Below are 24,780 nucleotides of genomic sequence, written 5' to 3'. Positions count from 1 at the left end.
GGAGAGAGAGAGAGAGAGAAAACCCGGGGGAGAGAGAGAGAGAGAGAGAAAACCCGGGAGGGAGAGAGAGAGAGAGAAAACCCGGGGGAGAGAGAGAGAAAAACCCGGGGGAGAGAGAGAGAGAGAAAACCCGGGAGAGAGAAAACCCGGGAGAGAGAGAGAGAGAAAACCCGGGGGAGAGAGAGAGAAAAACCCGGGAGAGAGAGAAAACCCGGGGGAGAGAGAGAGAGAAAACCCAGGGGGGAGAGAGAGAGAGAAAACCCTGGAGAGAGAGAGAGAAAAACCCGGGGGAGAGAGAGAGAGAGAAAACCCGGGAGAGAGAAAACCCGGGAGAGAGAGAGAGAGAGAAAACCCGGGAGAGAGAGAGAAAACCTGGGGGAGAGAGAGAGAGAAAACCCGGGGGGGAGAGAGAGAGAGAAAACCCGGGAGAGAGAGAAAACCCGGGGGAGAGAGAGAGAGAAAACCCGGGGGAGAGAGAGAGAGAGAAAACCCGGGGGAGAGAGAGAGAGAGAGAAAACCCGGGAGAGAGAGAGTGAGAGAAAACCCGGGGGAGAGAGAGAGAGAGAGAGAGAGAAAACCCGGGAGAGAGAGAGTGAGAGAAAACCCGGGGGAGAGAGAGAGAGAGAGAGAAAACCCGGGAGAGAGAGAAAACCCGGGAGAGAGAGAGAGAGAGAGAAAACCTGGGAGAGAGAGAAAACCCGGGGGAGAGAGAGAGAGAGAGAAAACCCGAGAGAGAGAGAGAGAGAGAGAGAAAACCCGGGGAGGGGGAGAGAGAGAGAGAGAGAGAGAGAAAACCCGGGAGAGAGAGAAAACCCGGGGGAAAGGGAGAGAGAGAAAACCCGGGAGAGAGAGAGAGAGAGAAAACCCGGGAGAGAGAGAGAGAGAGAGAGAAAACCCGGGAGAGAGAGAAAACCCGGGGGAGAGAGAGAGAGAGAAAACCCGGGAGTGAGAGACTGAGAGAAAACCCGGGGGAGAGAGAGTGAGAGAGAAAACCTGGGGAGGGGAGAGAGAGAGAGAGAGAAAACCCCAGAGAGAGAGAAAACCCGGGAGAGATAGAGAGAGAGAGAGAGAAAACCCAGGAGAGAGAGAAAACCCGGGGGAGAGAGAGAGAGAGAGAGAAAACCCGAGAGAGAGAGAGAAAACCCGGGGAGGGGGGAGAGAGAGAGAGAAAACCCGGGAGAGAGAGAAAACCCGGGGGAAAGGGAGAGAGAGAAAACCCGGGAGAGAGAGAGACAGAGAAAACCCGGGAGAGAGAGAGAGAGAGAGAGAGAGAAAACCCAGGAGAGAGAGAGAGAGAGAAAACCCGGGAGAGAGAAAACCCGGGAGAGAGAGAGAGAGAGAGAGAGAAAACCCGGAAGAGAGAAAATCCGGGGGAGAGAGAGAGAGAGAAAACCCGAGGGAGAGAGAGAGAGAGAAAACCCGGGGGAGAGAGAGAGAGAGAGAAAACGCGAGTGGAAGAGAGAGAGAAAACCCGGGAGAGAGAAAACCCGGGAGAGAGAGAGAGTGAGAGAGCAGGAACGGAGAGGGAGGGATAGAGAGAAGCATCATAGATGGGGGAGAGGGAGGAAGAGCATGAAGAAAGAGAATGAGAAAAGGAGAGATTTAGTGAGAGACAGAATGAGTGAAGGAGAGGGAGAGATGAGGAGACAGACAGAGAACCAGAACAAGAAAAAGATATTGAGGCCCTTCATCACTTTAAGAGTTTTACCAATTCTCCACTTTGGAGCCCCAACCACTGAATCTCTCCAAATGTTGCTTAACTCAAATTATGAGATAATTATTTTGATTTGGTGCCAAACATTAACTTTGAGTTTGATATAGTAAAGAATTAGAGCGAGTCTTGCTGTTTCACTGTTGTTCTCTTTCTCCACAGACCAAGGGAGTTCCCAGGATGAATTCCCTCATTTCAGACTCCCTGGACCCACTGCAGATTGAAGGGGATGAAGAGGAATCCTTTGAGAAAGGTTAACTATGGTTCCTGGGACTTGCAGGCAGGAGGGTGATGATAGGGAGGGTGGCACTGGGCAGCTAGTTGGTTAAGTGTCAGCTGTGGCACAATGGACAGCAAATCTCACTTCTGAGTCACAGGTTGTGAATTGAAGTGTTGCTCCAGAAATTTTAGCATAAAATTCACGTGACCACTCCGAGGTACTGAGGGAGCGCTGCACTGTCAGAGGGTCAGTACTGTGCGAGAGCTGCACTGTCAGAGGGTCAGTACTGTGCGAGAGCTGCACTGTCAGAGGGTCAGTACTGAGGGAGTGCTGCACTGTCAGAGGGTCAGTACTGTGCGAGAGCTGCACTGTCAGAGGGTCAGTACTGAGGGAGTGCTGCACTGTCAGAGGGTCAGTACTGAGGGAGAGCTGCACTGTCAGAGGGTCAGTACTGTGCGAGAGCTGCACTGTCAGAGGGTCAGTACTGAGGGAGTGCTGCACTGTCAGAGGGTCAGTACTGAGGGAGAGCTGCACTGTCAGAGGGTCAGTACTGAGGGAGTGCTGCACTGTCAGAGGGTCAGTACTGAGGGAGTGCTGCACTGTCAGAGGGTCAGTACTGAGGGAGTGCTGCACTGTCAGAGGGTCAGTACTGAGGGAATGCTGCACTGTCAGAGGGTCAGTACTGAGGGAATGCTGCACTGTCAGAGGGTCAGTACTGAGGGAGCGCTGCACTGTCAGAGGGTCAGTACTGAGGGAGTGCTGCACTGTCAGAGGGTCAGTACCGAGGGAGTGCTGCACTGTCAGAGGGTCAGTACTGAGGGAGTGCTGCACTGTCAGAGGGTCAGTACCGAGGGAGTGCTGCACTGTCAGAGGGTCAGTACTGAGGGAGAGCTGCACTGTCAGAGGGTCAGTACTGTGCGAGAGCTGCACTGTCAGAGGGTCAGTACTGAGGGAGCGCTGCACTGTCAGAGGGTCAGTACTGAGGGAGTGCTGCACTGTCAGAGGGTCAGTACTGTGCGAGAGCTGCACTGTCAGAGGGTCAGTACTGTGCGAGAGCTGCACTGTCAGAGGGTCAGTACTGTGCGAGAGCTGCACTGTCAGAGGGTCAGTACTGAGGGAGTGCTGCACTGTCAGAGGGTCAGTACTGTGCGAGAGCTGCACTGTCAGAGGGTCAGTACTGTGCGAGAGCTGCACTGTCAGAGGGTCAGTACTGAGGGAGCGCTGCACTGTCAGAGGGTCAGTACTGTGCGAGAGCTGCACTGTCAGAGGGTCAGTACTGAGGGAGTGCTGCACTGTCAGAGGGTCAGTACTGTGCGAGAGCTGCACTGTCAGAGGGTCAGTACTGTGCGAGAGCTGCACTGTCAGAGGGTCAGTACTGAGGGAGTGCTGCACTGTCAGAGGGTCAGTACTGTGCGAGAGCTGCACTGTCAGAGGGTCAGTACTGTGCGAGAGCTGCACTGTCAGAGGGTCAGTACTGAGGGAGCGCTGCACTGTCAGAGGGTCAGTACTGAGGGAGTGCTGCACTGTCAGAGGGTCAGTACCGAGGGAGTGCTGCACTGTCAGAGGGTCAGTACTGAGGGAGTGCTGCACTGTCAGAGGGTCAGTACCGAGGGAGTGCTGCACTGTCAGAGGGTCAGTACTGAGGGAGAGCTGCACTGTCAGAGGGTCAGTACTGTGCGAGAGCTGCACTGTCAGAGGGTCAGTACTGAGGGAGTGCTGCACTGTCAGAGGGTCAGTACTGAGGGAGTGCTGCACTGTCAGAGGGTCAGTACTGTGCGAGAGCTGCACTGTCAGAGGGTCAGTACTGTGCGAGAGCTGCACTGTCAGAGGGTCAGTACTGTGCGAGAGCTGCACTGTCAGAGGGTCAGTACTGAGGGAGTGCTGCACTGTCAGAGGGTCAGTACTGTGCGAGAGCTGCACTGTCAGAGGGTCAGTACTGTGCGAGAGCTGCACTGTCAGAGGGTCAGTACTGAGGGAGCGCTGCACTGTCAGAGGGTCAGTACTGTGCGAGAGCTGCACTGTCAGAGGGTCAGTACTGAGGGAGTGCTGCACTGTCAGAGGGTCAGTACTGTGCGAGAGCTGCACTGTCAGAGGGTCAGTACTGTGCGAGAGCTGCACTGTCAGAGGGTCAGTACTGAGGGAGTGCTGCACTGTCAGAGGGTCAGTACTGTGCGAGAGCTGCACTGTCAGAGGGTCAGTACTGTGCGAGAGCTGCACTGTCAGAGGGTCAGTACTGAGGGAGTGCTGCACTGTCGGAGGGTCAGTACTGTGCGAGAGCTGCACTGTCAGAGGGTCAGTACTGTGCGAGAGCTGCACTGTCAGAGGGTCAGTACTGAGGGAGTGCTGCACTGTCAGAGGGTCAGTACTGAGGGAGCGCTGCACTGTCAGAGGGTCAGTACTGTGCGAGAGCTGCACTGTCAGAGGGTCAGTACTGAGGGAGTGCTGCACTGTCAGAGGGTCAGTACTGAGGGAGTGCTGCACTGTCAGAGGGTCAGTACTGAGGGAGTGCTGCACTGTCAGAGGGTCAGTACTGAGGGAGTGCTGCACTGTCAGAGGGTCAGTACTGTGCGAGAGCTGCACTGTCAGAGGGTCAGTACTGAGGGAGTGCTGCACTGTCAGAGGGTCAGTACTGAGGGAGTGCTGCACTGTCAGAGGGTCAGTACTGAGGGAGTGCTGCACTGTCAGAGGGTCAGTACTGAGGGAGTGCTGCACTGTCAGAGGGTCAGTACTGAGGGAGTGCTGCACTGTCAGAGGGTCAGTACTGAGGGAGTGCTGCACTGTCAGAGGGTCAGTACTGAGGGAGTGCTGCACTGTCAGAGGGTCAGTACTGTGCGAGAGCTGCACTGTCAGAGGGTCAGTACTGAGGGAGTGCTGCACTGTCAGAGGGTCAGTACTGTGCGAGAGCTGCACTGTCAGAGGGTCAGTACTGTGCGAGAGCTGCACTGTCAGAGGGTCAGTACTGTGCGAGAGCTGCACTGTCAGAGGGTCAGTACTGTGCGAGAGCTGCACTGTCAGAGGGTCAGTACTGTGCGAGAGCTGCACTGTCGGAGGGTCAGTACTGTGCGAGAGCTGCACTGTCGGAGGGTCAGTACTGTGCGAGAGCTGCACTGTCAGAGGGTCAGTACTGTGCGAGAGCTGCACTGTCGGAGGGTCAGTACTGTGCGAGAGCTGCACTGTCAGAGGGTCAGTACTGTGCGAGAGCTGCACTGTCAGAGGGTCAGTACTGTGCGAGAGCTGCACTGTCGGAGGGTCAGTACTGTGCGAGAGCTGCACTGTCGGAGGGTCAGTACTGTGCGAGAGCTGCACTGTCAGAGGGTCAGTACTGTGCGAGAGCTGCACTGTCAGAGGGTCAGTACTGTGCGAGAGCTGCACTGTCAGAGGGTCAGTACTGTGCGAGAGCTGCACTGTCGGAGGGTCAGTACTGTGCGAGAGCTGCACTGTCAGAGGGTCAGTACTGTGCGAGAGCTGCACTGTCAGAGGGTCAGTACTGTGCGAGAGCTGCACTGTCGGAGGGTCAGTACTGTGCGAGAGCTGCACTGTCGGAGGGTCAGTACTGTGCGAGAGCTGCACTGTCGGAGGGTCAGTACTGAGGGAGCGCTGCACTGTCGGAGGGTCAGTACTGTGCGAGAGCTGCACTGTCGGAGGGTCAGTACTGTGCGAGAGCTGCACTGTCAGAGGGTCAGTACTGAGGGAGCGCTGCACTGTCAGAGGGTCAGTACTGTGCGAGAGCTGCACTGTCAGAGGGTCAGTACTGTGCGAGAGCTGCACTGTCAGAGGGTCAGTACTGAGGGAGCGCTGCACTGTCAGAGGGTCAGTACTGTGCGAGAGCTGCACTGTCAGAGGGTCAGTACTGTGCGAGAGCTGCACTGTCAGAGGGTCAGTACTGAGGGAGTGCTGCACTGTCAGAGGGTCAGTACTGTGCGAGAGCTGCACTGTCAGAGGGTCAGTACTGAGGGAGCGCTGCACTGTCAGAGGGTCAGTACTGTGCGAGAGCTGCACTGTCAGAGGGTCAGTACTGAGGGAGTGCTGCACTGTCAGAGGGTCAGTACTGTGCGAGAGCTGCACTGTCGGAGGGTCAGTACTGTGCGAGAGCTGCACTGTCGGAGGGTCAGTACTGAGGGAGTGCTGCACTGTCAGAGGGTCAGTACTGTGCGAGAGCTGCACTGTCAGAGGGTCAGTACTGTGCGAGAGCTGCACTGTCGGAGGGTCAGTACTGTGCGAGAGCTGCACTGTCGGAGGGTCAGTACTGTGCGAGAGCTGCACTGTCAGAGGGTCAGTACTGAGGGAGCGCTGCACTGTCGGAGGGTCAGTACTGTGCGAGAGCTGCACTGTCAGAGGGTCAGTACTGTGCGAGAGCTGCACTGTCGGAGGGTCAGTACTGTGCGAGAGCTGCACTGTCAGAGGGTCAGTACTGAGGGAGCGCTGCACTGTCAGAGGGTCAGTACTGTGCGAGAGCTGCACTGTCAGAGGGTCAGTACTGAGGGAGTGCTGCACTGTCAGAGGGTCAGTACTGTGCGAGAGCTGCACTGTCAGAGGGTCAGTACTGAGGGAGCGCTGCACTGTCAGAGGGTCAGTACTGTGCGAGAGCTGCACTGTCAGAGGGTCAGTACTGAGGGAGTGCTGCACTGTCAGAGGGTCAGTACTGTGCGAGAGCTGCACTGTCAGAGGGTCAGTACTGAGGGAGTGCTGCACTGTCAGAGGGTCAGTACTGTGCGAGAGCTGCACTGTCAGAGGGTCAGTACTGAGGGAGCGCTGCACTGTCGGAGGGTCAGTACTGTGCGAGAGCTGCACTGTCAGAGGGTCAGTACTGAGGGAGCGCTGCACTGTCGGAGGGTCAGTACTGTGCGAGAGCTGCACTGTCAGAGGGTCAGTACTGTGCGAGAGCTGCACTGTCGGAGGGTCAGTACTGTGCGAGAGCTGCACTGTCAGAGGGTCAGTACTGAGGGAGCGCTGCACTGTCAGAGGGTCAGTACTGTGCGAGAGCTGCACTGTCAGAGGGTCAGTACTGAGGGAGTGCTGCACTGTCAGAGGGTCAGTACTGTGCGAGAGCTGCACTGTCAGAGGGTCAGTACTGAGGGAGCGCTGCACTGTCGGAGGGTCAGTACTGTGCGAGAGCTGCACTGTCAGAGGGTCAGTACTGAGGGAGCGCTGCACTGTCGGAGGGTCAGTACTGTGCGAGAGCTGCACTGTCAGAGGGTCAGTACTGTGCGAGAGCTGCACTGTCGGAGGGTCAGTACTGTGCGAGAGCTGCACTGTCAGAGGGTCAGTACTGAGGGAGCGCTGCACTGTCGGAGGGTCAGTACTGTGCGAGAGCTGCACTGTCAGAGGGTCAGTACTGTGCGAGAGCTGCACTGTCAGAGGGTCAGTACTGAGGGAGTGCTGCACTGTCAGAGGGTCAGTACTGTGCGAGAGCTGCACTGTCAGAGGGTCAGTACTGAGGGAGCGCTGCACTGTCGGAGGGTCAGTACTGTGCGAGAGCTGCACTGTCAGAGGGTCAGTACTGAGGGAGCGCTGCACTGTCGGAGGGTCAGTACTGTGCGAGAGCTGCACTGTCAGAGGGTCAGTACTGTGCGAGAGCTGCACTGTCGGAGGGTCAGTACTGTGCGAGAGCTGCACTGTCAGAGGGTCAGTACTGAGGGAGCGCTGCACTGTCGGAGGGTCAGTACTGTGCGAGAGCTGCACTGTCAGAGGGTCAGTACTGTGCGAGAGCTGCACTGTCAGAGGGTCAGTACTGAGGGAGCGCTGCACTGTCGGAGGGTCAGTACTGTGCGAGAGCTGCACTGTCAGAGGGTCAGTACTGTGCGAGAGCTGCACTGTCGGAGGGTCAGTACTGTGCGAGAGCTGCACTGTCAGAGGGTCAGTACTGTGCGAGAGCTGCACTGTCAGAGGGTCAGTACTGTGCGAGAGCTGCACTGTCAGAGGGTCAGTACTGTGCGAGAGCTGCACTGTCAGAGGGTCAGTACTGAGGGAGCGCTGCACTGTCAGAGGGTCAGTACTGAGGGAGCGCTGCACTGTCAGAGGGTCAGTACTGAGGGAGCGCTGCACTGTCAGAGGGTCAGTACTGAGGGAGCGCTGCACTGTCAGAGGGTCAGTACTGTGCGAGAGCTGCACTGTCAGAGGGTCAGTACTGAGGGAGCGCTGCACTGTCAGAGGGTCAGTACTGAGGGAGCGCTGCACTGTCGGAGGGTCAGTACTGTGCGAGAGCTGCACTGTCGGAGGGTCAGTACTGAGGGAGTGCTGCACTGTCGGAGGGTCAGTACTGTGCGAGAGCTGCACTGTCAGAGGGTCAGTACTGAGGGAGCGCTGCACTGTCGGAGGGTCAGTACTGTGCGAGAGCTGCACTGTCGGAGGGTCAGTACTGAGGGAGTGCTGCACTGTCGGAGGGTCAGTACTGTGCGAGAGCTGCACTGTCAGAGGATCAGTACTGTGCGAGAGCTGCACTGTCGGAGGGTCAGTACTGAGGGAGTGCTGCACTGTCAGAGGGTCAGTACTGAGGGAGTGCTGCACTGTCAGAGGGTCAGTACTGTGCGAGAGCTGCACTGTCAGAGGGTCAGTACTGTGCGAGAGCTGCACTGTCAGAGGGTCAGTACTGTGCGAGAGCTGCACTGTCAGAGGGTCAGTACTGAGGGAGCGCTGCACTGTCAGAGGGTCAGTACTGAGGGAGCGCTGCACTGTCAGAGGGTCAGTACTGAGGGAGCGCTGCACTGTCAGAGGGTCAGTACTGAGGGAGCGCTGCACTGTCAGACGGTCAGTACTGTGCGAGAGCTGCACTGTCAGAGGGTCAGTACTGAGGGAGCGCTGCACTGTCAGAGGGTCAGTACTGAGGGAGCGCTGCACTGTCGGAGGGTCAGTACTGTGCGAGAGCTGCACTGTCGGAGGGTCAGTACTGAGGGAGTGCTGCACTGTCGGAGGGTCAGTACTGTGCGAGAGCTGCACTGTCAGAGGGTCAGTACTGAGGGAGCGCTGCACTGTCGGAGGGTCAGTACTGTGCGAGAGCTGCACTGTCGGAGGGTCAGTACTGAGGGAGTGCTGCACTGTCGGAGGGTCAGTACTGTGCGAGAGCTGCACTGTCAGAGGGTCAGTACTGTGCGAGAGCTGCACTGTCGGAGGGTCAGTACTGAGAGAGTGCTGCACTGTCGGAGGGTCAGTACTGTGCGAGAGCTGCACTGTCAGAGGGTCAGTACTGTGCGAGAGCTGCACTGTCAGAGGGTCAGTACTGAGAGAGCGCTGCACTGTCAGAGGGTCAGTACTGAGAGAGTGCTGCACTGTGGGAGGGTCAGTACTGAGGGAGTGCTGCACTGTCAGAGGGTCAGTACTGAGAGAGTGCTGCACTGTGGGAGGGTCAGTACTGAGGGAGTGTTGCACTGTCAGAGGGTCAGTACTGTGCGAGAGCTGCACTGTTGGAGGGTCAGTACTGAGGGAGCTGCACTGTCGGAGGGTCAGTACTGAGGGAGTGCTGCACTGTCGGAGGGTCAGTACTGAGGGAGTGCTGCACTGTCGGAGGGTCAGTACTGAGGGAGTGCTGCACTGTCAGAGGGTCAGTACTGAGGGAGTGCTGCACTGTCAGAGGGTCAGTACTGAGGGAGTGCTGCACTGTCGGAGGGTCAGTACTGAGGGAGTGCTGCACTGTCAGAGGGTCAGTACTGAGGGAGTGCTGCACTGTCGGAGGGTCAGTACTGAGGGAGTGCTGCACTGTTGGAATGTTGGTACTGACAGAGAACCGCACTGTAAGATGGTCAGTACTGAGGAAGCGCCGCATTGTTGGAGAGTCAGTACTGAGGGAGTGCTGCACTGTTGGAGAGTCAGTATTAAAGGAGTGCTCACCCTCAGACGGTAAGTACTGAGGGAGCGCTGGACTGTCAAAGGTGCTGTCATTTGGACAACACATTAAACCAGCCTCTCATCCGCATTCCCATAACGTTATTTAGAAGAATTGGGGTGTTCTCCCTGCTGTCCTTGCCAATATTTATCCCTCAATCAACACCACTGAAACAAGTGATCTGGTCATCATTATGTTTGTGGGAGCTTGCTGTGCACAAAATTGTCAGCAAAGTTTCCTACATTACAACAGTGACTACACTTGTAAAATATTTCAGTGGTTGTAAAGTGCTTTGAGATGTCCTTTGGATGTGTATAGAAATTAAAATTCTCTATTTTTCTTTTCTTTTGTAAGGACAGATGTAACACTCTGGTTGTTTTTACTTTCAGGCTGTGAGCAACTCTTGCTGAGCCCAGGAGAGACAGATGAGTCGGGCTTTTTTGAGTAAGTGTCTTTCCGAGCAGTTCTTCCGATGTCCAGCTCTGTGTTTGTTGAGTTTAGAAGATTAAAATAAACTTCTGAATTTTTAAAAGTCATTAACAAACTGTCTTCGTTTAACCTGCTGGGACAAATGACAAACATAACATTACAGAAGATTCAGATGGTTTCAAGGGACTGGGGAATGATCTGAGTTTGGTATTTGCATCTTCAGAATTATGAGGTTGTGAGGGGAGACACTGGAAACTGAAGTTAAAACTTTTTAACCTTTGCTCTGTATCTAACCCCGTGCTGTATCTGTCCTGGGAGTGTTTGATGGGGACAGTGTAGAGGGAACTTTACTCTGTATCTAACCCCGTGCTGTATCTGTCCTGGGAGTGTTTGATGGGGACAGTGTAGAGGGAGCTTTACTCTGTATCTAACCCCGTGCTGTATCTGTCCTGGGAGTGTTTGATGGGGACAGTGTAGAGGGAGCTTTACTCTGTATCTAACCCCGTGCTGTATCTGTCCTGGGAGTGTTTGATGGGGACAGTGTAGAGGGAGCTTTACTCTGTATCTAACCCCGTGCTGTATCTGTCCTGGGAGTGTTTGATGGGGACAGTGTAGAGGGAGCTTTACTCTGTATCTAACCCCATGCTGTATCTGTCCTGGGAGTGTTTGATGGGGACAGTGTAGAGGGAGCTTTACTCTGTATCTAACCCCGTGCTGTACCTGTCCTGAGAGTGTTTGATGGGGACGGTGTAGAGGGAGCTTTACTCTGTATCTAACCCCGTGCTGTACCTGTCCTGGGAGTGTTTGATGGGGACGGTGTAGAGGGAGCTTTGCTCTGTATCTAACCCCGTGCTGTACCTGTCCTGGGAGTGTTTGATGGGGACGGTGTAGAGGGAGCTTTACTCTGTATCTAACCCCATGCTGTACCTGCCCTGGGAGTGTTTGATGGGGACAGTGTAGAGGGAGCTTTACTCTGTATCTAACCCCGTGCTGTACCTGTCCTGGGAGTGTTTGATGGGGACGGTGTAGAGGGAGCTTTACTCTGTATCTAACTCCGTGCTGCACCTGCCCTGGGAGTGTTTGATGGGGACAGTGTAGAGGGAGCTTTACTCTGTATCTAACCCCGTGCTGTACCTGTCCTGGGAGTGTTTGATGGGGACAGTGTAGAGGGAGCTTTACTCTGTATCTAACTCCGTGCTGCACCTGCCCTGGGAGTGTTTGATGGGGACAGTGTAGAGGGAGCTTTACACTGTATCTAACCCCGTGCTGTACCTGCCCTGGGAGTGTTTGATGGGGACAGTGTAGAGGGAGCTTTGCTCTGTATCTAACCCCTTGCTGTACCTGCCCTGGGAGTGTTTGATGGGGACAGTGTAGAGGGAGCTTTGCTCTGTATCTAACCCCGTGCTGTACCTGCCCTGGGAGTGTTTGATGGGGACAGTGTAGAGGGAGCTTTACTCTGTATCTAACCCTGTGCTGTACCTGTCCTGGGAGTGTTTGACGGGGGCAGTGTAGAGGGAGCATTACTCTCACCCATTCTGTACCTGCCCCGGGAGGTGACACTCTCTAGTTCCAGTCCCTAATTCAAATGTTCCTGAACATCATGGGCAGAAAAATAGCACCAAAATGCGAATATTGATTTACACATTTTGCACCTTTCCCTCAAACTCCAGCTTCAAGCCTGGATTTAACACGGTGCAGTGAATCTAAAGTCTGTCTACTTTTCCAACAGGGGATTGATTTCTGACAGAATTGGAGAAGCCAAACTCCCCACAGGAACCGAGCCACTGATTGCGACTGAGAGCGACATAGACCTCACGGCCCAGCTGGTGCCTTCTGGGGGGCTGCAGAATCACCTCTGTGTAACCAGCCTCCCTGTCAGTGAGACCAGGCTGCAGACAGACTGCATATTCGAGTACGCCTTTCCGTGTGGCACCCGCGTTTACACAGAGGGTCCGATACACTCCATCCGACACAGTGACTACAAAATCCCTCACTCTCCCGCTGGCCACCACTCTTCAAAGGCTCTTTGTGAGGAGACACCTAATCGAGGCAGCAGCCATGTCAAGAGCTTAGCATCCAGTACCATCCCCTTCAGTTTAGGGACAAGTCCCAAACCAGGTCTGGTGAAAGGCAATCTTATTGCCGGGAATCTACAAGGTCCAATAGGACGGTTAAACGGGGTCATACCCGATCGCACCGTGGAACGAGATGATAGAATGCTTGTGAAAGTGCCCACCTTTGAGACTGACTCCAGGCAGAATGAAAACTTCAACATAGAGCCTGAGAGGGTTGGGACTTTCTCCGCAGTTCCCAAGTCGGAAGGTTGGATGGTGTCGACAAATGAGGAGGATTTATATTGCGAAGCATGCAGTTGCGATGAAGGCTCAGTCGACCTTTACACTGACCCGAGTCAAAAGAGGGATGAACCAACTGGAAGGACAGAGGAGGCTAATGAGCCCCAGCAATCGGCGTCTGTGTTTTTTGGGAATTCTGCCCTTCCAGAAAGCCGGCCCCACAATGACTCCGCATCACGGCCGATGGAAGAGACGTTCCACCCAGCCCAGCCTGGCACTGCCAGCTCACCGAGAGAGCACCGGATGTCACAGAAAGAAGTGGTTCTGAAGAAGAAGAAGAGGAGGAAGAAGAAGCAGAAGGACGGCCAGCCACTGTCCGACCTGTTCATCAGGAAGTCCATCGAACTGGCGTACCTCAGGATTAGGAGGGAACTCACCGCTCAAGTTCTGGATGCGTTGAGAGAGATTTACATTGAGGGGTTTTTGGAAAACGGCCAATTTTTTGACCTGTTGGATTCGGGACTTGTCCTGTCAAACCAAGAGAGGGAATACTTCATGGACAGAGTGATTGTTACCATGGTAAGTGGCTGGTTCCTTGTTGAATGAGGAGTTACTGTTGCTTTAGGAACAGGGTAATTGATTCCTGACCTCTGTGTCGTTTCCTTTGGGGGGTTTAGGATTAGAAGGTCTGGTGTTCTTGGTGTGTGGTGGGCATAGCAGATCAACTGGTGGTGGGGGTAAGCTGAAGCAAGGGACGAAGTAAAAAGTCATGGATCTTTCGCTCCATGGTCACTTCCCTGTGGCCCCTGTTGGCTCACTGGGTGACTGTCGTGTCTCTGAGTCACAAGGTTGTGGGTTCGAGCCCCCTCCAGAGTCTTGAGCCCACAATCCAGGCTGACACTCCAGTGCAGTACTGAAGGAGTGCTGCATTGTCAGAGATGCTGTCTTCCAGATGCGGTGCTAAACCAAGGACCCCTCTCAGGTGGATGTAAAAGATCACATGGCCACTCTTCAAAGAAGAGCAGAAGAGTTCACCCTGGTGTCCTGGCCAATGTTTATCCCTCAACCCACCAGCTGATCTGGTCATTATCACATTGCTGTTGTGGAATCTTGCTGTGCACACATTGGCTGCTGTGTTTCCTATATTACAGTAGTGGCTGTACTTAATTGGCTGTGAAGTGCTTTGAGAGATCGTGAGGCTGCGAATATGCAAGTTCTTTCCTTCTTTCTTTCTTTAAGCTTCTACGCTGCTGAGGTGGACCCTGTTAGAATTGGAGGTTCCAACGGTTGGGCTAAAAGTCTGAACTTCATTATTTTCTCCTGTCAGCAAGACGGAGCCAGGCTGGCACTGAGTCCAGCTGAACACGGAAACGTCAGTTACTACCGGCCCTTTGTGGAGTTTCATTGTGTCCAACAGTTGGGGAATAACTGGTTCCGAGTGAAGGACAAGACAACAGGACAACTTGTGCTGATGAAAAAGGTCTGTTATTTTTCTTAAAACGAAATTTCTTCAAGCTTCTCCTTCTGCTCATTGGGTTACTTACCAAGCGTGTGGTAAGTGGTGCATGGTAATGAACCAAACGGATCACAAGCTCCCAGCTTAAACCTTATGGACTGGGGAGGTCCCAGGTTTGATTTCTGCCCTGTGTCTAGATTCATCCAGGACAGCTTAGAACTGCCAACCAATAGAGCAAAATGCTCAGGGTTCATTCAGCCCTCTGGAAAGAGTGGTGAGCGTGTGTGTATATGTGCATCTGTGTTTATATGAGTACGTCTGTATATGTGCATGTATGTAAGCAAATACATATGTACGTGCCTTTGTGTACATGCACATGTGTGTACATGTGTACACAAGTGTACATGTGTGTGGATGTGTATACATGCATGTGCATATGCATATGCATGTGTGTATACAGGTGCTTGTGTGTGTGAATGTATATGGGTGTGTGTGCATGAGTGCGTACGCATGTGTGTTTTGTACTGGCGCCTGTGTACAAGTGCAAGTACATGTGTGCACATATGTGCGTGTGCATGCTTGTGTAAATGTGTGCATTCACATACATCAGGGGAGAATGGAATATGCTTTGCCTGTGAATCCCAGAATCCCTGGATTACTCCTAATGCCATGCACTATCCAGAGTAGAAATGGGAAAATAGGGAGAATCAATGCCTGGCTTGAAGCATGGTGCAGGAAGGAGGGCTTCAGATTCATGGGCCGTTGGGCCCAGTTCTGGGGCAGGAGGCACCTATTCAAAAGGCACAGGTTGCACCTCAACAGGACTGGGAGCAATGTCCTTGCGGGGAGGTTCACTAGCCTGGCTGGGGAGACTTTAAACTAAATTGGCAGCGGGATAGGCACCAGCATAGAGAAGTAGAGAAGAGGAATAAGGTGCATAATTTCAGAGTAAAAACAAAATACTGTGGATGCTGAAGATCTGAAATGAAAACAGAAAATGCTGGAGAAACTCAACAGTTCTGGCAGCATCTGTGGAGAGAGAAACAAAGTTGGGCTGTAACTTCCAAGCTCCAGGGCATCATATCTGGGGGTTACCCCAAAGAGGTGCTGGAGGTTCCCAGATAAGGTTTGCACCACAGTATGCCTGGGAAATGCAAACTCCCTGCACTGGGAACCATCTGAAAATTGTGATTTAAATCGCAAACTTCGGATGGTTCAGACTGTGTTACATCAATAGTTACCCATAAACAGTGAGAAGAATTAAAACTACTTCTAGCTTCTGGGTAGCTATGGTACAGACACACTGACGGTCTCTCCACGCCCACACATCCTCTGGGACTCCCCTCACACCCCCAAACCCCAGCAGGATCCCCCCCAACCCCCATGACTACACCCCATTCCCATTGAACTACCCCCACCCCTGGCCCAAACCTCCCTGACCCAACTGCCCCCTAGAAGGCACCCCCCCCCCAAAACCTGACCACCCACTCCCCCAAGGCCCAGCCTGAACCGATGGCCCCTGACCTCCCCTTGGTCCAAGGTCTGGCCCGACCTGACCCCCCCCCCCCCCCCCCCCCCACCCCCCCCCCCCCACCCACCAAAACCAACCAAGGCCTGGCCTGACACAACCTGACCCCCTACCCACCCCAAAGGCCTGACGTGACCCCGCCCCCCCCCATCCCAAGGCCCAGGCCGACCTGTCCAGAGCATCTCCCCCCTCCCCTACAGCCTGACCTGACTCAACCCAAACCCCCACCCAAGGCCTGACCTGACCTCACCCCCAATGAAGACCTAGCCCGACCCACCACCCCACCCCAAGGCCCAACCCAACCTGGCAACCTGACTCAATTGCCACTTCATCGGAAGATAAGGCCCAACGTTTTGAGTCCAATATGATTATTGTTTGAAGAGTTTTTCCGGCACTTTCTGTTTTTATTTCATAAATTGAGAGTGTTAGACAATACCAGAGAAGGAAGTAGAGCCATATTAGATAGGAGCAGACTAGGAAAGACTACAGGGAAATGAAAAGACACAATTACAATGCATGTGCGCACACGCACAAAGTTTGGTAAATAAGGTTGGTGAGCTCCAAACCCAAATAGCTGTGAGAGAATTTGATATTGTGACAAGAACAGAAACGTGGCTTAAGAATGGTGGGGACTGGTCACTTAATATACAAGGATATAAAGTGTTCAGAAAAGGTGGGAAGGAAGAAAGGGAGGTGAGTGACAGCACTGATTGGGGAAGACATTGTACTGTTGGAAAGAGGGGATGCCCTTGAGGGGGCAAGGACAGAATCCAATTGGTTAGAGTTGAGCAGTGAGAAAAGTATTATCATGTTACTTGGAGTATTCCATAGGCCTCCAAATCGTGTGAGAGGGAAATAGAGGAACAGATCTGCAGGGAAATCACAGAGATGTGCAAGAACTATAGAGTAGCGATACAGGGGGACTTTAATTACCCAAAGGACTTCAGTGGTTCAAGAAGGCAACTCACCACCTCCTCCTCAAGGGCAATTAGGGATGGGCAATAAATGCTGGCCGAGCATTCTGTAAATGAACAAAAAAAATATCAATTTGGTGAACGTTAGAGTAAAGGGTAAGGAGGGGGAGGAATTTCTAAAATGTGTCCAGGAATACTCTCTTGATCATTATGTTCTTGTCCCAACTAGAAAGGAGGCATTGCTGGATCCGGTGCTGGGAAATGAGGTGGGCCAAGTGGACCAATTGGCTATGGGGGTACATTTAGTTAAGAGCAATCATCATATAAGATTTAAATTAGTAATGGAGAAGAACAAGGAACAATCTAATGTAGAATTACTGTTTTGCTGAAGAAAGAGACATGCTGTCAAAGCTTTTCATCTTGCACAGATGCAAGAATGCTCCCATTGACATTTGGCAGCAATTCATAAGACTGCTGATTGGTTGGCAACTCGACTCTGGTCGATGCATTGCCATGGAAAATGCAGCAGGAAACCATTGTCCTCTATGCTTTTTACTTCAGAAAAGGCACAGTGTCTGTACATGTTCCTTTTGCCTGCAGTGGACTGAGTCCCTGCAAATGAATATGTGTAACTTGTAATATGTAATATATGTAATCTCCTCCAGAGGTCCCCAGCATCACAGATGCCAGTCTTCAGCCAATTCGATTCACTCCACATGACATCAAGAAACAGCTGAAAGCACTGGATACTGCAAAGGCTATGGGTCCTGACAACATTCGGCGACTGGACTGAAGACTTGTGCCCCATAACTTGCTGTGCCCTTAACTGAGTTGTTCCAGTATATCAAGGCAGCATTTGACCGAGTGTGGCATCAAGGAGCCTTTAGCAAAACTGGAGTCAATGGGAATTGGGGAAAAACTCTGCTGGTTGGAATCATACCTAGCACAAAGGAAGGTGGTTGTAGATGTTGGAGGTTAATCATTTCAATTCCAGGACATCGCTGCAGGAGTCCCTCAGGGTAATGTCCTCGGCCCAACCACGTTCAGCTGCTTCATCAATGACCTTCCTTCCATCATAAGGTCAGAAGTGGGGATGTTTGCTGATAATTGCACAATGTTCAGCACCATTCACGACTCCTCAGATACTGAAGCATCTCATGTCCAAATACAGCAAGACCTGGGCAATATCCAGGCTTGGGCTGACAAGTGGCAAATAACATTTGTGCCATATAAGTGTCCGGCAATGACCATTTCCAACAAGACAGAATCCAACCATCGCCCCTTAATGTTCAATGGCATTACCATCACTGAATCCCCCACTATCAATATCCTGGGGGTTACCATTGACCAGAAACTGAATTGGACTAGCCATAGAAATACTGTGGCTACAAGAGCAGGTCAGAGGTTAGGAATCCTGCAACGAGTAACTCATTTCCCGACTCCCCAAACCCTGTCCACCATCTACAAGGCACAAGCCAGGAATCTGATGGTATACTCCCACTGAATGCAGCTCCAACAACACTCAATAAGCTTGACACCAGCCAGGATAAAGCAGCCCGCTTGCTTGGCACCCCATTGACAAACATTCACTCCCTCCACCGCCGATGCACAGTGTCAATCAACAGTGTGTACCATCTACAAGATGCACTGCAGGAACTCACCAAGGTTCCTTAGGCTGCACCTTCCAAACCCACAACCACTACCATCTAGAAGGACAAGGGCAGCAGATAGATGGGAACACCACCACCTGGAAATTCCCCTCCAAGTCACTCACCATCTTAACTTGGAAATATATTGCCGTTACTTCAATGTTGCTGGAACTCCTTCCTTAACAGCACTGTCGGTATACCTACTCTACATGGACTGCAGTGGCTCAAGAAGGCAGCTCACCACCACCTTCTCAAGGGCAATTAGGGATGGGCAATAAATACAGGCCTAGTCAGCGATAAATGAATAAAAAGAGTAAGTGAGCCACATGGCGAGCCTGACTGATAATCTTAAATTGGTTGTTGATGTAATTTTTAGCACGCTTGGGATTGTTCAGCAAGTGATGTCTAATTGGAGAATCACAGCTAACTATGTACTGAGCTTTGCAAGCACAAGCTGGTTGAGTATGGTCAGCTCTCTGTCTATTGGGACATGCTGTTTGATACAATCTGCCAGTCATTGGGATGTATGGCTTACATATCTGGCATTACACTGGCACTGAAGATCATGTACCACATTACTCATTTATGTGGTATTTTCCACTAACAGGATGCTGCCCTCAAGCTAAAAAGACGTTCTGCCTACCACAGTAATGGAGTGGTAATGACCTGCTCACGAGGATGGTGGAAGTGCGAACAATCAATGATTTCAAAATGGGCACGTGAAGGAAATTAACCTGCAGGGCTACGGGGATCAAGTGGGGGAGTGGGACTGGATTACTCAACGGAGAGCTTGCACTCGATGGGCTGAATGGTCTCCTTCTGTGCTGTAAATGACCCAATGCTTCATTGTCTAACAGTTACTGAAACTCGGTGTCTAGCCTGATGTGCTGATCAGTCAGGGTGAATTCTCGATGGGTGGATGGGGGTGTGGGTATATATGGGCGGGGTAGTGTGAGTGGGGAGGCAGTTCAGTGGACAGATCCTGTTCCCCAACAAGAGTCAGGTACTTTCAAAGAGACCAAGAGAGGCACTGACAAAAAAAAATAAAACAACCTCCTACCTGTTTAAAAATCATTCATTGCTAATAAAGCTTACCTTGCTCTCTCAGCATTGAATTAATTCATCTCGATTCAGCTGCAGCCTCCAGTAATCCCTTAACCAGGATTAATTAGAACCCTGGTTTTCATCCATACAACACCCAGTAAAGTGGGATCTCTGCACACTGACACAGTTCAGCTTGTCTCTCGCTGTAGTTAGAGACCTATATTTTCTCACAAGTATTAATGGTGATCATTAGCATGTAAACTGGCTGTCACACTCTGCTCACAATATTGGGCTCATCCTTCTTGTGTTCGTTTGGGGACTGAAGCTGTAGCAATGCAGAGAGTGGGAAAGTGGCAGATATTGATCATTCTGTTCCACCAGTAGTTGGGCTGTTTGTGAGCTAATCGTGATTACAGAGCATTTAGAGGATTACAGAAATAACAAGCTGTAATGCACACAGGATTTCAGAGGCGTAGTGGTAGCTTGGTGACACCGAGACATTGAGAAGCTATCAGGTAGGGCAATTTTTGATTTCAGATTTTAATCATTAGCTGTGGTATAACACTGGGGTACAGTACTGGTGGGGACATGTCTGTCACTGTATAACACTGGGGTACAGTACTGGTGGGGACATGTCTGTCACTGTATAACACTGGGGTACAGTACTGGTGGGGACATGTCTGTCACTGTATAACATTGGGGTACAGTACTGGTGGGGACATGTCTGTCACTGTATAACATTGGGGTACAGTACTGGTGGGGACATGTCTGTCACTGTATAACATTGGGGTACAGTACTGGTGGGGACATGTCTGTCACTGTATAACATTGGGGTACAGTACTGGTGGGGACATGTCTGTCATTGTATAACACTGGGGTACAGTACTGGTGTGGACATGTCTGTCACTGTATAACATTGGGGTACAGTACTGGAGGGGACATGTCTGTCACTGTATAACGCTGGGGTACAGTGCTGGTGGGATCAGTTCTGTCACTGTATAACACTGGGGTACAGTACTGATGGAGATAGCTCTGTCACTGTAACACTGGGGTACAGTACTGGTGGGGACAGGTCTGTAACTGTATAGCACTAATGTACAGTACTGTTGGGGACAGCTCTGTCACTGTATAACACTAAGCAGCAGTACTGATGGGGACAGGTCTGTCACTGTATAACACTGAGCAGCAGTACTGATGGGGACAGGTCTGTCACTGTATAATGCTGGGGTACAGTACTGATGGGGACAGGTCTGTCACTGTATAACACTGAGCAGCAGTACTGATGGGGACAGGTCTGTCACTGTATAATGCTGGGGTACAGTACTGATGGGGACAGGTCTGTCACTGTATAACACTGAGCAGCAGTACTGATGGGGACAGGTCTGTCACTATATAACACTGGGCAGCAGTACTGATGGGGACAGCTGTCACTGTATAATGCTGGGGTACAGTACTGGTGGGTGGTGAAAATTTGAATTGTTTTTTCCTGAGTATAGTCATGTTCTGTTTGAACGGATAAATATTTGGGCAGCTGTCTCAGTGTTTAGTAATTTGGTTGATAATGGTTAAGTTGCACACTTGTTCAGGGTCTGCCTATGATCAGTGTTGGTTTGACCCTACCTCTATCTGCCTCTCTTTGTTCCCAGGTGACAGTTATGTCAGACTGGCAGAAGGGACTGTGGAACTTCTTGACACTGCAGCCAGAAAGTGTCGTGCTTGTGCCCTACGCTGTGATATGTGACCGCAAGGGATCAATACTCTATTTAACACAGGACAGAGGGGTGACCGGTAGGATGTAAAGTTATTCTTTTTGAACAAACAACGTCTCCCAATTTAAAGCCTATTTCACGTCCCCTTGATTTTCCCCATCTACCCTGCTCCTCTTTCCAAACTTGTGACTGATGTGATCCTTGTTCTCTCACTCGTGATGAAAGATTGGAAAGATGGAGACAGAGAAGGTCCAAATGGTCCTAACAGGAACAAGTTGGGGACAATTTGACAAAGCTGCAAATGTATACTCTCCCCTGTCATGGACCCTAACCCCCCTCACCCCCCCACCCCCGAGAGTCCAGTAATAAATTCATAAAATAAATGATAAATTACATTCCAGGATTTGGAAGACCAAGAGGAGTGGCCTTCGACCACAGGAAGATCTTTGAACGATGCGTAAGTTTCCTACACTTTTGCTGGCATTGTGGCCTTCACCCTGGGGATTTTAATTCCAACATTGTCTACAGCAGAGAGGTAAGATATAGAATGGTATGGATGTTGAGACTGAGCCGACAGCTTTGAATAACATATAGTGACTCTGCATGTGTGTGTTTTTTATTTGCCTTACAGAATATTTACTTTGACCCGACAAGTCTAACTGGGCTAGAGGACCAGTACACCTTCAACAAGAGTCTGAAGGCTGCCTACAGTCTGATCTTTGAGACTGGGTGTCAGGTACTTAAATGACATTTTGTTCCTCTTCATGTGAGGCTAACCAAGCCGGGGGGTGGGGGTGGGAGGGGGGGAGGTATGGGAAGAATATTCTGGAACCATTCAGTGGGCCGGAGTGTTATCGTGCTGAGCAGGCATCTGGTGAAGGAAGAAGCTGGAGACAGTCTGTTTTCAACATGGGTTTCTTCATAAAACCCTGTTTGACATGAGTGCAGACTACTTTTCCCTATCACACAACTTCCCCTCACCACAGGTCCTTGTATCTGTGCCCTAACCTTTCCCCAGTTAGTATCAGCTGCTCCTAATCGCAGCTAGAGTATGCACTCAATTTTCAACAGCGTTTGCAACATGAACATGGAATCGACAAAGGTTTGGTAGTGTCCACAGTAAAAGGAATTAGTGCAAAGGACCATGAGAAAAAACAGACAGGAATGAATGTGCATTTTTATAGCGCCTTTCCCAACATGACATCCCAAAGCACTTTATAGCCAGTGAATTTTGAAGTGTATTCACTGTTGTATGAAATGTGGCATGCAGGAAGATCTCACAAGCACATAAAAAACATGATAAAGGACCAGATCATCTATATTTAGTCATGTTGATTGACAGATAAATATTGGCTCCAGTACACCAAGGAGAATCTTCTTCGAAAGAGTAGCCATGACCCGAGAGAGCAGATGGGACCTTGGTTTAATGTCTCTTCCGAGAGATGGTACCTCTCACAGTGCAGCCCTCCCTCAATACTGCATTGACCTGTGTTTCTGCACAAAGTCTCTGAAGTGGGACTTGAATCTAGAGAGAGGCGAGAGAGTGCTACTCACTGAGACATGGCTGACGCATTTCCTAATGATAGTTGCTGAGGCCACGCTAAGTTCCTCAGAGCAGTATCTGAATCTGAGGAAGGCGTCATTGTGGCTCCCTGCCTTCCTCCTCCTCTGAGGAAGGTGCAACTACTCGGGGCAGAAGCAGCAAAGGTCACGTCACAGCCACCAGACCTGTGCTCGGCTTTGCGTGTGTGGAGGGGTGGGAGGGGGTGGGAGGGATAGGGAGCAGAGTGCACCCGAAACAAATAGTTTAAAATATTCAATTGGGGCAATATGTTTTTTCTCTCCTCTACCTGCAAGGATCTGTCATTTGATTCGTTCCTGGATATAATGTGGTGCAGCGGGGAGGAACGAGACACAGGCTCTGAGAGACGTAGGCTGTTGCCGGTCTGCCCAGGGGTGCCCCAGGATCCTGTCAACGCCCAAGGATTTGGAGACTGAGCGAGTTTATGGAAACACACTGTGGAGCTCACCCCCCCATAATTTTTTACACTGATTGGAGTTCCAGGTCAAATAAAACCCATCTATCCAAATGTTCTATAATTGTATCAATAGAATCTCTTGCAGTGGCCCCTGTTTCCACATATCCCCCTGCCCCACCACCACCCCCCACAACCCCACATTTACTTCTGGGGTTCCCCAAGATTCTGTCCTTGGCCACCACCTCATCTTCATTTATATGCTGCCCCCAGCAAAGACACGTGATTCAGCTCCCACATGCCACACCAGCGACACACAGCTCTATCTTCCCACCATCTCTCTCTTGACCCCAGCACTATCCCTGTGATATTAACCATCCCAGCTGTCTAGCCTTTGACCAGCCATTTGCTACAACATTCTGCAGATACTGATTTACCAAACCGCACCCTCAACTCCGCCTTAGATGCCCAATAAAATGATTACTCTCTCACCCTGGCCATTCCTCCTGGTATCCTCGCTCCCTTAAGTCTAAGGGACACAGACTAGAAAGAATATGGCGGTCAAAAGCTTTAATCATCTATTGCCAGAAATGGCTGGACCACTTAAAACACTATCGGGTCCTAATCTTATCTGCTAATAATGTTCACTATTTCAGGATCATCCAGTGACACAGAGATAAGCCCCAGCTTCTTTTCTGTACTGCAAACTGTCTTCTTAAACCTCTTTCTCTCAACCCCTCCAACCCGATCCCTAACAACAAGCACGAGGAGCTCATGGACTTCTTTATCACTAAGATCAAAACAATTCAATCAGCTGCCTCTGCAATGTCCCTCCCTTCCACCAGCCCGTCTGGCCATACTTCCTTTAAAGCTCCTCCATTTTCTGCCCTGAACTCACATCTTTCTCCAGTTTCTCTCCTATCTCCCCTCACGTCCTCTCTGAGTTCATCTTGTCTATGAGACCCACCTTCTGTTCCCTCAAACCTGTTCCCACTAAACTGCTGATCACTCAACTTCCTCTCCTGGCCCTCGTTTTAGCCGATATTGTTAAACAGTTCTTTCTCTTCAGGTATTGTCCCTCTCTTTAAGTCTACTGCCATTGCCCCTCTCCTCAAAAAAAACCAACCCTTGTCCCCACTGTCCTTGCAAACTACCACCCATCTCCAACCTCCCTTTCCACTCCAAAGTGGTGTCGTCTCCCAAATACGTTTCCATCCTTCCCAGAACTCCATGTTTGAATCCCTCCAGTCAGGTTCCCGATCCCTGCCACAATACCGAAATGGCTGTTACCAAAGTTACAAATGAAATCCTGTGCGACTGTGACAAAGGTAAACTTTCCCTTCTCGTCTTTCGCGACCTCTCTGCAGCCTTTGACACAGTTGACCGCACCGTCCTCCACCAACACCTGCAACACGCCACTATCAGCACCTTTTTTAGCCCTTACCACTAATATTAACACTCCCTTTGTCCTTTAGTTCATGACATCTTTGTCAATCTCTCCTTTGTCCCCACCTATTGCTGGCCTTCTATCCAGCTTCACCTACTCCACCCCACTTAAACAATATAAATTCCATCACATTTCTACTTCTCTGCAGCTCTGAAGAAGTGTCATACGGACTCGAAACGTCAACTCTGTTTCTCTCTCCACAGATGTTGTCAGACCTGCTGAGTTTTTCCAGCATTTTCTGTTTTTGTTTCAGATTTCTAGCATTCTCAGTATTTTGCTTTTAACCTCTTGCACTGTCGTCCAGTTGTTCCATTCCTAGCTACCTAATCATAGCCAGAGAATCATATGCAATGACTTCTCTTCTTGCTCCCACATCATTACCTCTTCCCCCATGGATCTATCCTTGATCCCTCCTATTTGTCATCTACATGCTGCCTCTTGGTGACATCATACGAAAGCACAGTGTTGGTTTTCACATATACGCTGAAGAGACCCAGCTGTAACTCACCACCATCTCTCTCGACTCCTCCACTGTTGCTAAATTATTAGACTGCTTACTTGACATCCAGTACTGGATAAGCAGA

General features: G+C 51.2%; 1 protein-coding gene across 1 annotated transcript; it reads left to right on the top strand.

The window, feature by feature from the left end:
- Positions 1 to 1,679: 1,679 nt before the first annotated feature.
- On the top strand, positions 1,680 to 23,856 carry LOC144694507 (uncharacterized). Its single transcript, XM_078565010.1, has 8 exons — positions 1,680 to 1,964; positions 10,140 to 10,194; positions 11,909 to 13,052; positions 13,801 to 13,953; positions 20,711 to 20,852; positions 21,175 to 21,308; positions 21,405 to 21,509; positions 22,631 to 23,856. Exons 1-8 carry the CDS (start codon positions 1,892 to 1,894, stop codon positions 22,769 to 22,771), a joined length of 1,947 nt encoding a protein of 648 aa, XP_078421136.1. The 5' UTR covers positions 1,680 to 1,891; the 3' UTR covers positions 22,772 to 23,856.
- Positions 23,857 to 24,780: the final 924 nt, after the last annotated feature.

This window comes from Cetorhinus maximus, chromosome 20 (genome assembly GCF_964194155.1).
Source record: "Cetorhinus maximus chromosome 20, sCetMax3.hap1.1, whole genome shotgun sequence".
NCBI lineage: Eukaryota > Metazoa > Chordata > Chondrichthyes > Lamniformes > Cetorhinidae > Cetorhinus > Cetorhinus maximus.
This window is presented reverse-complemented; position numbering and strand designations above follow the sequence as displayed.

What these genes read in the sequence shown, in the direction of transcription:
- LOC144694507 (XM_078565010.1), top strand. Translation starts at nt 1,892, where the DNA reads ATGAATTCCCTCATTTCAGACTCCCTGGACCCACTGCAGATTGAAGGG. An exon ending in AGAGGAATCCTTTGAGAAAG is followed by an intron (nt 1,965 to 10,139) that starts GTTAACTATGGT and finishes TTTTACTTTCAG; the next exon opens with GCTGTGAGCAACTCTTGCTG. An exon ending in ACATTGTCTACAGCAGAGAG is followed by an intron (nt 21,309 to 21,404) that starts GTAAGATATAGA and finishes TTTGCCTTACAG; the next exon opens with AATATTTACTTTGACCCGAC.